The 13,566-nt window shown below is 44.7% G+C and overlaps 1 protein-coding gene and 1 non-coding gene across 4 annotated transcripts in view; one reads left to right on the forward strand and one right to left on the reverse strand.

Annotated features, from left to right (window-relative positions):
• Positions 1 to 1,968: 1,968 nt before the first annotated feature.
• On the reverse strand, positions 1,969 to 2,041 carry trnaa-agc (transfer RNA alanine (anticodon AGC)). The gene has a single exon. It is a non-coding gene; the product is annotated as a tRNA-Ala (tRNA).
• Positions 2,042 to 2,147: 106 nt separating this feature from the next.
• The window catches only part of brd8a (bromodomain containing 8a), a 39,183-nt gene continuing 27,764 nt past the window's right edge, over positions 2,148 to 13,566 (forward strand). For 2 of the 3 annotated variants that reach the window (XM_028813196.2, XM_028813195.2), the window contains exons 1-9: positions 2,163 to 2,215; positions 2,494 to 2,590; positions 3,172 to 3,241; positions 3,358 to 3,407; positions 3,512 to 3,634; positions 4,853 to 4,933; positions 8,424 to 8,488; positions 12,252 to 12,376; positions 12,850 to 13,083. In XM_028813196.2, the coding sequence (XP_028669029.1) occupies positions 2,197 to 2,215; positions 2,494 to 2,590; positions 3,172 to 3,241; positions 3,358 to 3,407; positions 3,512 to 3,634; positions 4,853 to 4,933; positions 8,424 to 8,488; positions 12,252 to 12,376; positions 12,850 to 13,083 (864 nt within the window). In that variant the 5' untranslated portion in view covers positions 2,163 to 2,196. Of the gene's footprint in view, positions 2,216 to 2,493; positions 2,591 to 3,171; positions 3,242 to 3,357; positions 3,408 to 3,511; positions 3,635 to 4,852; positions 4,934 to 8,423; positions 8,489 to 12,251; positions 12,377 to 12,849; positions 13,084 to 13,566 lie in introns of all 3 variants that reach the window. The other variant, XM_028813194.2, reaches the window with a different exon arrangement.

A 13,566-nucleotide genomic window follows, 5' to 3' on the forward strand; every position in this document is an offset into this window, starting at 1 on the left:
ATATGCCAGTCTCCTTACCACGGTGATTCTCCTCCTTCAGGTCAGTTGTGACGAGAAGAGACTGCTCATGGTGTTCACCAAGGCTGTCCAAAATCACCTCAAGTCAAGATCTGAAGGTCCCAAAAGCCCCCCTCTCTGCCACACTACTTGGTAAATCATTCCACCTGTCTGTGTGAAGGCAAAAACTGCACAACATCCGGCCATCCACGAGCGCGCATACAGGGCCAATACCTTCAAACATCTGTGCGAAATGTGCCCTGCACGATCTGCGACTGTGTCCTCGTGCGCTTCTTGAGGAATTTATTTTAAAGCAACAGTTGGGATCGCCTGTACTAATTCCCTTTATGTTTTTAAATACTTTGATCATTCATCCATTTTCTTAACCGCTTATCCTGAGCAGGGCTGTGAGACATTCGGAGTCTATCCCAGTTTGAGTTTGTCTCTTATGTCTGTTCTGTCAATGTCAGAGGGGGACATTTTTTGTACACTGAGTGGCTCCATTTCTCTCTTAGGCAGAGGAACATGTAAATATGACATTTAAAACACAGCATATGAAAAGGCAATAGGCACCCATTGTTGGGACCTGGGTGAGAAGTTAAAAGGCAAATTTCATGGGTAATCCCGTTACTGATTATAGTCATGGCTGTCTACAGGACGTCAGTATTTGGTGTCTTGCAAAAGAGTCACCGCTTTGAAGTTTTAACTGCTTAAGTATACAAAGAATACAAAATTGTGATAAAAGAACTGCTCCTGTCTTGGAAAATGTATGTACAATATTTATCTGACTTGGAAAATGAACAAGTCTGAGAATATTGGTTTCTATCAGCATATGTGTACTCATTGATAGTTGCTAACAATACATTTTGTTAACTTGTGTTTCCACTGTTTGTTAAACCCAGGAAATGTGGATGTGCCCTTGTTTAATTCATCGTCCTGTTAATCAGGGAGTGAAGGAGATTTAAACTTCTGGGCAGGAGAAGGCAAGGTGAGAGACGTCAACGCTGCCATGACACTCACACAGAGCACAGGGGCTCGCAGGCAGACAAGGGTATGTGGCTGGCACGACATGAGGCACAAGGATGGCAACACCTACTGCCTCCAGGGAGGAAGAGACAGCTCCACAAGAAGAGGGTTGTGCAGGTCCAGCGAGAGAAGGAAGCCGCATGAAAGGGCCGAGCAAAGCTGGCAGACGAGAAGTGAGTCGTGCCAAGGTCGCAGCAACCCAAGGAGCCCAGAGTGGAAAACAAGAACGACGAAGAGACGCTGACAGGGATTCCATGATTTGTGACAAAACGAGTGTCCGGTGAACAGAGTGCATCTTTGGACAGTTGGACGGTAACACAGTGCCAACCTGTCATATCTCTCTAATTGATAGAAAAAAGAAAAAAAAACTTGATTAATTTGTTGTTAGACTAAGATTAATTGCGTTGTAATCCATAGTTATACTGTATATTTATTATCTATTAACATCTTTTTAACTTGTGGCCATCGACTTTTTGTTACCTGTCCTACGACACGTGCTGAAAGAACTGGCCTTTGTCTAAAGTTACTTGATTATGTTTACCTCTTTTGTAAGTCGCTTTGGATAAAAGCGTCTGCCAAGAGAATCAATGTAAATGTCTCCTCTTAATAATGTGTAACAATATATTAGCTAATTTTTATGCCAAAGCATGTTAGACAGTACTTTGATTGTCCCCAGGGGAAATTTGATTTTTACCGAAGCTCTTTAAATAAATGCATAAATAGAAAAATAAATACTTATATATGGTCTGAACTCATACCAGTATTACTAAAAAGGAAGAAAATCAAAAAGAAATCAAAATGTTGGACTTGGCCGTCACCGTCACAGTGATGCATTAAGCAGGCGGACATTCAGATTCGAAATAAAGTAATTAGAGCAAAGCAAAACGATCTTGAAAATAACGAGGGGTTGATACTAACCAAACCGAAAAGAAAAAAAAAATTACTTGGAGGATGCGGGCATCGATCCCGCTACCTCTCGCATGCTAAGCGAGCGCTCTACCATTTGAGCTAATCCCCCTCGCTGATAAACAGAGTTCTTGTTAGAATATATGATGTATATAGATAAGCATGCCTGCTTTTTTTCTTTGGACTACATTTCCCAGCAAACCCTACGACAGCGCGTAGCGATAACCCGGATGAGTTTCTAACAAGACAAAGGATTTTTTAGCAGAAATGGCGGCTGGTATTGGGAGTGAGTAATTTTTGTATAAATAAAAAACGCGCAAGAAGTCAATCTAGTATAGAAGAGGGAAGTGACTAGAGCTCCTCTAAATGTAATATTTAAGAGAAAAAGGTGGTTCTCAACACCAAACTAATCAATGACGACATGTGTCTTTTTAAAAGCGGACTGTGGGGCTTCATCTTACCAAGCAAAGCAAACGAGACAACTGACAGAATAACTGCTGCTTAGTTGCTTGTGATATTTTCATATTTACTTTTGCTTCCTATTTTTTTTTTTTTTTTTTTTAGAACACAAGCTAATGAATCTCGGCCCGACTGAGCCGTGGTCCATCAAAGAGAAGCTCTGCCTCGCCTCTTCGGTGATGAGGAGCGGTGACCAGAACTGGTAAGAGGGGCGCGATGTCGGAGTCGGGAGCTTTTTGAGCTGACCGGTCGGTCAGTCAGTCAGTTTGTTCAGCGACGGATTGAACAGACAGGGCGGCCGCGGACGTGGGGTTTCTGAAGGTGAACAAAAAAAAAAAAGACCAACTGCACACTCAAGGAAGGCAATGAAAGGGGTGCCCATCATGTGAAAGGCGAGTCGGTGGCCCTGCGTACATTTGTTAGGTGCCAGGGCATCTCACCGAGCGGTGCACAGTGCAGTCATTGTGAGGTGGACTAGCGGAGGCTGCAGACACTTGAAGTCTGCGACCATTTTTGTGGTAGGGTGACATTTGCAGCCCCGTCACCTTCTTGACTCCCAGCGTGCCGCCGAATCTCTTCACTTTGACAATGTGAATCCGCACCAGATCTCCGTAGCCTGCAGGGGTCGCTGGTGCCCTCCGTTAGTGGCTCTGCTAATGAAGCCATGGCTCTGCCGTTGACAACTGGCTCTGATCCTTCTGCCAGTGTTGCCCTACAAATGCCACTTGCGGTGTTGTTCATTTTTTCCTGTGTGTTTAAATCGGCACCTTTTACTTTTGTCAGGGTTTCAGTCAGCAGAGCTATCAAGCCCTTTGCAGAGGCCGGCCGGCCGCCAGACTGGTTCTCTCAGAAGGTACGTTGGCCGTTGAGTGCTGCCACTACATCTCCTTTTGCAGGTTTTCTGCATTTACAAATGTTTTGACTTTCTTATTAATTTTTATTGCAAATACACGTTTTGATTCCCCCCAGCATTGTGCTTCTCAGTATTCGGAGCTTCTAGAAACAACAGAAACGCCAAAGTAAGATGTTGTCTTCATTGTTGTGTGTTGTTTTTAACCCTTTCCAGCACTGGAGAAATCAACTCTTACTTTTGTTTTTTTTTTACCCCCCCCCCTTTGGATAGACGGAAACGTGGAGAAAAGGGGGAGGTGGTGGAGACTGTGGAAGATGTCATCGTTCGGAAACTGACAGCCGAAAGAATCGAAGAGCTGAAAAAAATCATCAAAGAGACTCAGGAGCTACACAGGTACATCACCTGGCACACATCGGACCACCGTACGTCCATCTGACTGGTTATAGGCCAGCATCCCATTCGTCGTCTGAGGCTGCTACATTTTCAGTTATAAATAATAATAATAATGTGAATTTCCCCTTGGGATTAATAAAGTATCTATCTAATAATAATAGTACATTTTATTTATATAGCGCCTTTACCAGGCTTAAGGCGCTTCAGAGTCTTAGAAAAAAACAAAGCAGCAGGGTGGATGTAACATTGGATACAAGTGTTTTCCTAAATAGAACAATGAAACGGATAACAAAGCATTAAATAGAATAAAGAACAGTAAACCAGAGTAAAATACTAAAAGCAAAACTTAACAAATACCCTAATTTGTGATATAAGAGGTAAACTGAAAGAAAGGGCAGAATGTTCCGTTAAGTTAAAAGCCTTCCTAAATAGAGGAGTTTTAAGTTGTTTTTTAAAAGAATGAATGGAGTCGGCTGATGCAGACATTTGTCTCCGATTTTGCCTTTCGGCCACAACACCCCGGTGATTTTAACTCCCATAAATGGAGACCTGAAATCGCTCCCCAGAACGCCAGCTCAGCATTGTAGTCTGGATGGGTGAAAAACGGAGAGTTTTGAAATTGCAGGCTCTAACTGCGCTCTGATTGGTTCCTGCTTATTACGTGGCCCTACCCTGATTGGGTCCTGCTCATTGCAGACTCTCGGCAGCTGTGCACCCCGTAAACGTGTGCGTTACGCTCCGTGACAAGTCCGCCTTGTCATCAGTCACTTTTGGTGTTTTTGTATTTGCTGTTACTGTTTGTGTGTGTGTGAACACAAGCTGCACATGTGTGTCTAGTGTGGAGGACGAGCGAAGTGAACACGCTAGGGTGTGGGCGGAGGTCGGACGCCACCTTTAAAGGAGAGCGCGGAAGTGTGGATGTCCTTTTGTGCGGATGATGGACTTTGTTCTCCGTTGATGTCTTTGTGTTGAGCTGTCGGTCCCAGTCGGTTATTAATATAAAATGTCTGGGGCCTTTGTGTGTTTATTTCATTTGACCAATTGTGTAAGCAGGTTTGTCATTTTGTGCTTCCATCTGTTAGTCCCTTTTCTGGTGCAGAGAAACTGATGCTGTCCTGATGAAGGAGATGATCATCCATCAATATAAACCTTTTTATTTTGACATTGTATTCACATACAGTAGTCCATACTGTGATTGATTGGTTTTTCTTTTTAAAGGAAACTGAAGAAAGAAGCAGAACTGATTCAAGCCGGTCACCTGGACAGCAAGTTGGAAGACCTCTGGAATGATATTCTCATGTAAAGTCATCTCCGATTATCTATGAACATCTAAACCGCAAGTAGCACTGCCAGCTGTTTAAGAAACCAGGGCCGCTTCCACAGATCAGGAAGAATTCTTTGGATACGCATCCCAGAAATTCCATGGGGTTTGTGCAGTCCAGTGATTTAGTTTACTTGTGGCCGTCCCGTGTCAAGAAGTTAAAGGCCCAGACCCACCCACCAGTCTCGCACTTATTTAGGCTTTTTTCTGTAGGTAATTTAGCTGGCAAATAGCTGTGGTGGTTTATTTTTTTTGTAAAGTTATTTTTTTGCTCAGGGCACACTATAAAATCAGAAACTGAGAACCTTAAATGATTAAAAGGTGTAAGCACTTCACACCTTCTGCCATTTTTGGATGTTTTCTGATGCCTTATTTCCACTGTGCACATGTTGCCCATATTCTGCTTGACTGCTGCTGCTCTAATGCGTCCGAGCTGGAGGAAGATGCTTACACGTACTGACGGGCATGGGGCTGTGAAGCAGATGGTACACAGCCGCTTCCACTGCAGATCTGGGTTAAGGTTCCTCTTCATCATTGATGAAGAGTAGCTCCTTCATTTCAGCGGCTGGTCGAGTTGCAGAGTTTTCCAGATCATGTAGGGTCTTCCACATTAGCGTCCATGCGATGGCTTCAGGCCGTCGCGATGTGTTTTGCCTCACATTTAATTTTTTAACTTTATTATTACAATATTTATACACCTGTTTAATGCCGTCCTGGTTTGCTAGGGACTGGAGTCTCTCCTAACTGGGCTTGTCACAAGACAGACCATCGTAGGACCCACTTACGTGCGCCTACACACCTGCTTGCACAGGTCAATTTGACTTAATCTGCACAGCTTTGGGAGTGTAGGTTTGTATTGCTGCGTGTGTACAGAGTTCAGTTCAATTCTTACTGCAGGCGCCCAGACTAGTGAGCTGAACTAGATGGTGTCATCAGATGGATGGATAGGTAGATAGATGTGTACAGAGTCCATTGAAATTCTTACTGTTGTGTGCTAATCGATAAGCAACACATTGCCACACTCTGGCACCGCCATGATCACCAAGCACTGCTTTACCTGATAAAGTTCAGAACTGTAGTGCATTTCATATCTACCAGTCATCTAGTGCCTTTCATTTCCTTATGTATTTGAATGTTTATAGGGTCCTTACTGTCACATGTACACAGTTGTGCTCATCGACATGTGACGTTTGGTTGGTCTGCCGCCCTACGAGCTGTAACACAAACTGCCTTGCTGTGAAACTTCAGTCTTCCTCCACTGATATAATTTCGTTAAGTTAGGTGGAAGTCCAGCGAAGACCTGGGCAGAAAGTGTAAGTGACCAGGCGTGGGATATGAACTCGGTATGCAGCACCCCCGCTATCACACTTCTTTGTTTTATGATTATTATTATTTTACACTAGGGGGCTTCACTCACCAGCCCCCCGGCCTGCGCTATGCGCCATCCCCTTTGCGTCTCTGCCGCTCGCGTGGTTGGATTTCACTTTCACCAAACAACAAATCTTTTAATTCTCATCGATACTCCTCTTCATTAGGAAGAAACACCCTGATGGCCACACGAATTAGACGATCTACAAGTCTCTGACTTAAAAGTTTAAATACAAGCAATATATTCAATCTGTTTTCGCTGTTCTGTTATTTCCCCGAGTAATAATTTCCATTTATTTGCGCTAATGCGATCTTTACTATCAGTTTTTTTGAGACTTTTGAATTTTCCTACTTCCATTATCTCTAACCTGCTCTGCATGTGTGCCGTGCCAGCGTTTTTGAATTCTTTATGACGTTCTACTTTGTCCTCTACTCTTTGTCCTTTATTTCTGGCCCCGGGCCTGCTTAAATCTCTTGGCACAAAGTCTCATCTCATAGGACATGAAAGTGTCTCTCTGAGAGTCTCGTCTCGTCCCAGGAGTTTTTTATTATAATAGAGAGACCTGTAATATGTGGACACAGGTGGTGTGTTGCTTCAGTTTTCCAAGTTCAGTTTCTCTTTTTTCATCTTTGTACTCAAATTGGCAGCCTGAGTTGTGTGCTTGGGTTTGAAAGGCTAGGGATCTGCAGTGGCAATCGGAAGGTTGCCGGTTCAAATTCCGTAAAATGCCAATAGGGACTCTGCTCTGTTGGGCCCTTGAGCAAGGAAGGCCCTTAACCTGCAATTGCTGAGCGCTTTGAGTAGTGAGAAAAGCGCTATATAAATGCAAAGAATGATTATTAATTATTTTGAAATGCCCTTTAGAGTAGACCTCATACCACTAACGGAATACAGTGGTACCTCTAGTCACGACTGTAATTCGTTCCAAAACTCTGGGCACGATCCAAACATAATTTCCCCATAAGATTGTATGTAAATACAGTTAATCCATTCCAGTCTGTACGAACTGTATGTAAATATATATGTATGTATGTGTGTGTGTGTGTGTGTGTGTGTATATATATATGTATATATTTTTTTTTTTTTTTTAAGTTTTTTAAGCACAAAAATAGTTAATTATACCATAGAATGCACAGTGTAATAGTAAACTAAATGTAGAAACATTGAATAACACTGAGAAGACCTTGAACAACATAGAATACTAACATTGTAAGAGTTGGCGCTAGACCCTCATGAACCGCACGCTGTTTTAAATTTTAAGCACAGGGAAAAAAATGAAATGCCACTTCTCTTACGAAACTTTTCACACCGTCCTCTACTGGCTTTAAATTCCTCATCTTCACCACTCGAAGGATTTTTTTTTTTTTTTTTTTTCAGCAAATCACCATGAATCTTCCTGGCTTTCGTGCATGTCCTCGCCTCTTTTACGCTGTCCCCTGCAGGTTGCTTCTCGTTCAGCCACACTAGCAACAGTTTTTCCGCCTCTTCCAGCACTTGAGGCCTCTGCTTGGTTGACATTATAACTCCTTTTGCAACATCCGCTGCTTTGTTAGGCCCTGTATACGCAAACAAAAGAAAATGGCAAATGATTGGCACGTATGAACCGGAAGAGAAACTGGCCGCCAGTGTGTTTGTTCGCCACCAGAGCGTGTGGTCGTGAACAGCTGCAAAACTTTTTGATGGTAACCCAATTTATACGTGTTCGGAAACGTTCGTGACCAGAGGTTCTACTGTAAATAAAATGGAAGGGGTGGTCACTCAGTTATCTTTTATGGAAAAATTTGAGGTCGGTGTCTGCATAAGGCCAGTTAACTCGGGGGTCAACATTATTTAATTTAATGCCATTCATAAAGTTCTGCTGTACAAAGTCCTTTAAAAATGCAAGAGAAGGCAGTGGAGAGCAACACCAAATAACAAGTTTTCAGTCTGGGGGACCCCATGCTCGGGCTTTTGGGCCAACCAGTTTCATAATCGGCAAGTCGTCTCGGCCTCTGATTTTATTATCTTTTTGTCCTGTTAATTTTCATTTAGAGAAGTGCAGTAGAATGAGATTTGTATTCCTGTGAACCAATTGATGTTTTTTTGCCATATCTTTAAAGGAAGAAGAAGCAAGAGGAGGAGGAGGCTGAACTGAAAAGGAAGGCTACAGATGCGGCATACCAGGGTAAGTTGTTTTACTGTAAGTACGCCTCTCTGTCTTGTTCTTGGCCTTATGTGCATTTTCTCTGGCCGAGCTGTGTGTTTTCACATCACTCAGCACTTGCGCCAAGCAGCAGGTCAGCCATCTTGTGAGTGGTAAGGGCTCAGGTCTTAGTGATCGGGCCTATCATAAAACAAGCCTTCTATCTGAGAGGCAGGCCTGTGTCTCGTTCTGAAGATGAGCTGCCCAGTCATTTGTATACATGTCAAGGGTTTTGTGAAGGACACTTAGACTTCTGTTGGAGACCAGGTGTGGTGGAGAAAAACCAGTTCAACAATAGCAATGAAATTCATAAAGAAATCTGGCTGGACAAAGAAAATGCAGAAACCTTACATTTTGACCTTACATGTGTCACCCTCCTGTCTCAAAGTCTGTGCTGATCAGCTGGCCCCCATATTTACACAGATCTTCAGCAGATCCCTGGAGCTATGTGAAGTTCCCTCCTGCTGTAAGTGCTCCACAGTTATCCCAGTTCCCAAGAAAACCTCCATCGCAGGGTTAAATGACTACAGGCCTGACGTCTGTGGTCATGAAATCCTTTGAAAGACTGGTGTTGACTTACCTGAAGGACATTACAGGCCCCCTGCTTGACCCCCTACAGTTTGCTTACCAAGCAAACAGGTCAGTGGATGATGCAATCAACATGGGACTGTATTACATCCTCTAACATCTCGACTCTGCAGGGACATATGCTAGGATCCTGTTTGTGGACTTCTGGAATGATAGTATTGAACGCCGAGCTGAAGTCCTCCACACCAAACTCACTTGGCTCATTGTACCAGCTCCCATCTGCCAATGGATCACAAACTTCCTGACAGATAGGAAGCAGCAAGTGAGACTGGGAAAAATCACATCCAGCACACAAACAGTCAGCACTGGTGCCCCCCAGGGATGTGTCCTCTCCCCTCTGCTGTTCTCCCTCTAACAGACGGGTCTCTTGAGGTGCAGTAATTTGTGTAAACTCCTGAAGTTTGCAGATGATATGACAGTCATTGGCCTCATCAAGGACAGTGACGAGTCTGTATACAGACGAGAGGTCGAACAGCAGGCCCTCTGGTGCGGTCAAAACAACCTGGAGCTGAACAAGCTTAAAACTGTGGAGATGACAGTGGACTTCAGGAGGAGCCCCCCCAGTGTTGCCCCCTCTCACACTACTCAACAGGATTGTGTCTGCTGTGGAAAACTTTTAGGTTTCTGAGATCCAGAATTTCCCAGGACCTGAAGGGGGCACCAAACATAGACACAATTGTCAGAAAGGCCCAGCAGAGGTTGTACTTCCTGCGTCCGCTCAGGAAGTTCAACCTGCCTCAGGAGCTGCTCATCCAATTTTACTCTGCAGTAATCCAGACTGTTCATCTATCACAGTCTGGTTTGGTTCAGCCACAAAAAGTCGTTGGTGCTGATCTGCCCTCCATTCAGGACTTATACAGATCTCGAGTCATGAAACGGGCAGAAAACATCACTGCAGATCCATCACACCCTGGTCACAACCTTTTTCAACTACTGGTAGGCGCTACAGAGCACTGTACGCCCAAACTACCAGACATTTGAACAGTTTCTTCCCTCAGGCCATCACTCTCATGAACACTTAAGTCAATCTCACAGCATCAGAGACAATTCTAGGTAAAACCGGCGTCCAATTCCTTGTACAGTGCATCCAGAAAGTATTCCCAGCGCATCACTTTTTCCACATTTTGTTATGTTACAACCTTATTCCAAAATGGATTAAATTCATTTTTCATTTCCTCAGAATTCTACACACAACATCCCATAATGACAACATGAAAAAAGTTTACTTGAGATTTTTGCAAATTTATTAAAAATAAAAAAACTGAGAAAGCACATGTACATAAGTATTCACAGCCTTTGCCAAATTGAGCTCAGGTGCGTCCTGTTTCCCCTGATCATCCTTGAGATGTTTCTGCAGCTTCATTGGAGTCCACCTGTGGTAAATTCAGTTGATTGGACATGATTTGGAAAGGCACACAGTCTATAGAAGGTCCCACAGTTGACAGTTCATGTCAGAGCACAAACCAAGCATGAAGTCAAAGGAATTGTCTGTAGACCTTCGAGACAGGATTGTCTCGAGGCACAAATCTGGGGAAGGTTACAGAAACATTTCTGCTGCTTTGAAGGTCCCAATGAGCACAGTGGCCTCCATCATCCGTAAGTGGAAGAAGTTCGAAACCACCAGGACTCTTCCTAGAGCTGGCCGGCCATCTAAACTGAGCGATCGGGGGAGAAGGGCCTTAGTCAGGGAGGTGACCAAGAACCCAATGGTCACTCTGTCAGAGCTCCAGAGGTCCTCTGTGGAGAGAGGAGAACCTTCCAGAAGGACAACCATCTCTGCAGTAATTCACCAATCAGGCCTGTTTGGTAGAGTGGCCAGAAGGAAGCCACTCCTTAGTAAAAGGCACATGGCAGCCCACCTGGAGTTTGTCAAAAGGCACCTGAAGGACTCTCAGACCATGAGAACGAAAATTCTCTGGTCTGATGAGACAAAGATTGAACTCTTTGGTGTGAGTGCCAGGCGTCACGTTTGGAGGAAACCTGACACCGCTCATCACCAGGCCAATACCATCCCTACAGTGAAGCATGGTGGTGGCAGCATCATGCTGTGGGGCTGGGAGACTAGTCAGGATAAAGGGAAAGATGACTGCAGCAATGTACAGAGACATCCTGGATGAAAACCTGCTCCAGAGCGCTCTTGACCTCAGACTGGGGCGACGGTTCATCTTTCAGCAGGACAACGACCCTAAGCACACAGCCAAGATTTCAAAGGAGTGGCTTCAGGACAACTCTGTGAATGTCCTTGAGTGGCCCAGCCAGAGCCCAGACTTGAATCCGATTGAACATCTCTGGAGAGATCTTAAAATGGCTGTGCACCGACGCTTCCCATCCAACCTGATGGAGCTTGAGAGGTGCTGCAAAGAGGAATGGGCGAAACTGGCCAAGGATAGGTGTGCCAAGCTTGTGGCATCATATTCAAAAAGACTTGAGGCTGGAATTGCTGCCAAAGGGGCATCGACAAAGTATTGAGCAAAGGCTGTGAATACTTATGGACATGGGATTTCTCAGTTTTTTTATTTTAATAAATTTGCAAAAACCTCAAGTAAACGTTTTTCACGTTGTCATTATGGGGTGTTGTGTGTAGAATTCTGAGGAAAAAAATGAATTTAATCCATTTTGGAATAAGGCTGTAACATAACAAAATGTGGAACAAGTGATGATGCGCTGTGAATACTTTCTGGATGCACTGTATGTGTACATATACTTGGCCAATAAAGCTGATTCTGATTAAACCCTCTTAATGCACCGTGAAGTATTGGACACAATTCGAGTTTCAGCCCACACACACAGAAGGCCACATGGGGCTCCAAAAACTGAATTAAAAGTAACACTGAATATAAAGCTTTGAGCGATGCTGACGTCTACCTGCTCCGTTGGTCTCGACTGGCCAAGCAGGGTGAACTTACCAATGGCTGCTAATGCTGCGGCCGAGCTCGCCGCTTGTCAGATTGTTCTTTGAAGCTCCAGCACTCTGTAGGTTGTCTTTACAAGACTTGCAGGGCTCGCTGTTGTTCCACAAAGACTTCTTCTCTCAAGTAAACATAACTCACTCGCCTTGACCACCGCGTGCTGTACGTCGTTCCACATGTGAAGCCTGCCTAGCGGCCTTCATGAATGCTCTTTGTCAGCCTTAAAATGTCTCCTGTCTGTCTTTCAGCACGACAAGCAGCAAAGAACACTCCGAAAAGGCTCCCTAGTGTCAACGTGCGCTCACCGCTGGGTGCCAGCTCCCCCAGCATGGATTATCCCATGGTCAGCACACCCCAGCCGGGTGGAGATGAGGTCAGTAACAGCCTGGCGATTTCAGCAGCAGTTACCAGTGATAAACGTTATGTGGCAAAATTTACTGGGCAGCCCTTTTCCTCGGCAGACGCTGTGCTATTAAGCCAGATTATGAGGTTCTGCCGTCTCTCCTCTCGTGAACTCTGAAGGAAATTTGTAATGCGAAGTGCTGCCAAAGATCTCGCATGTGAGAATCGGGAGACCTCAGCCGGGCCGGGTAACCTTGGCAGTGCTGGTGCCCACTTTGATCCCTGCATGTGGCTCACTTGGGGGTTTTAAAGAACTTTGCCCTTCATTTGAAATCTGATTCACTGAAGATCAAGAACAAGTCGTTTTACAAAGAAACAAAGTCCATGTGGTGTGTTTGGGCTGTCAGTAGTTTAGTTGTGTCAACCTCAATGCAGCACTTGTGTTGGAGCCATCTGTTCACCTTTATGGAGGCGCCATTTAATTCTGCTTTGTGCCTTGTGCAGTTTGTGTCTGGAGGCCTGGTGAGCCCCTCGGTAAACCCCGTCTTCATGCCTGCTCCAGAGACGCCTGGACCTCCATGTGCTAACTCTTCATCCTTGGAGAACAGCAATCTGAGCGGCCTAATTGACGACTCTCCTCAAAAGAAGCTGTTAGGGCAGAAGGCCACTCCTCCGCCATCGCCTCTGCTCTCTGAGCTACTGAAGAAGGGAAGCTTGCTGCCCAGCAGTCCTCGACTTGTAAGTTTGGGTAACAGAAGTTCACCCTTCAGATAGGGAGCAGTGACACAGGGTGCTGTACAAATGAAATGATTGGCATATAATCGAGATGCGGGAAGGAATGGGTAGATTACAGGGCACTATAAGCCGAAACGATACATGCTTGACAGGTAAGGGCGGTGTAGTCAGCGGTCACTACTGTCCAGAGAATGTCGGACACACCACACCTCACTACTCTCCAGCACCGTCATTAGTGAGCAAACCTCCATATTTAAAAACTCTCTGAACACAACTTCGAGCAGAGTCTACCTTTAGGAGATGTTGGTCTAGCAGATGTTGGAAATGAATGTGCTGGTGAGCACTCGAGGCCAGCAGATGGAGTGGCAGGTCAGTGTGGCGCCGTATGTTCTTTTGTTGTCATTGACCTTTCTTATGCATCTTAAGAAAACTGGAAATCACTTTCTGCGCTTGAGCTTAGGGCTGAGCGATGATGCAGTACGGATA

This window comes from Erpetoichthys calabaricus, chromosome 11, assembly GCF_900747795.2.
Source record: "Erpetoichthys calabaricus chromosome 11, fErpCal1.3, whole genome shotgun sequence".
NCBI classification, from domain to species: Eukaryota; Metazoa; Chordata; class Cladistia; order Polypteriformes; family Polypteridae; genus Erpetoichthys; species Erpetoichthys calabaricus.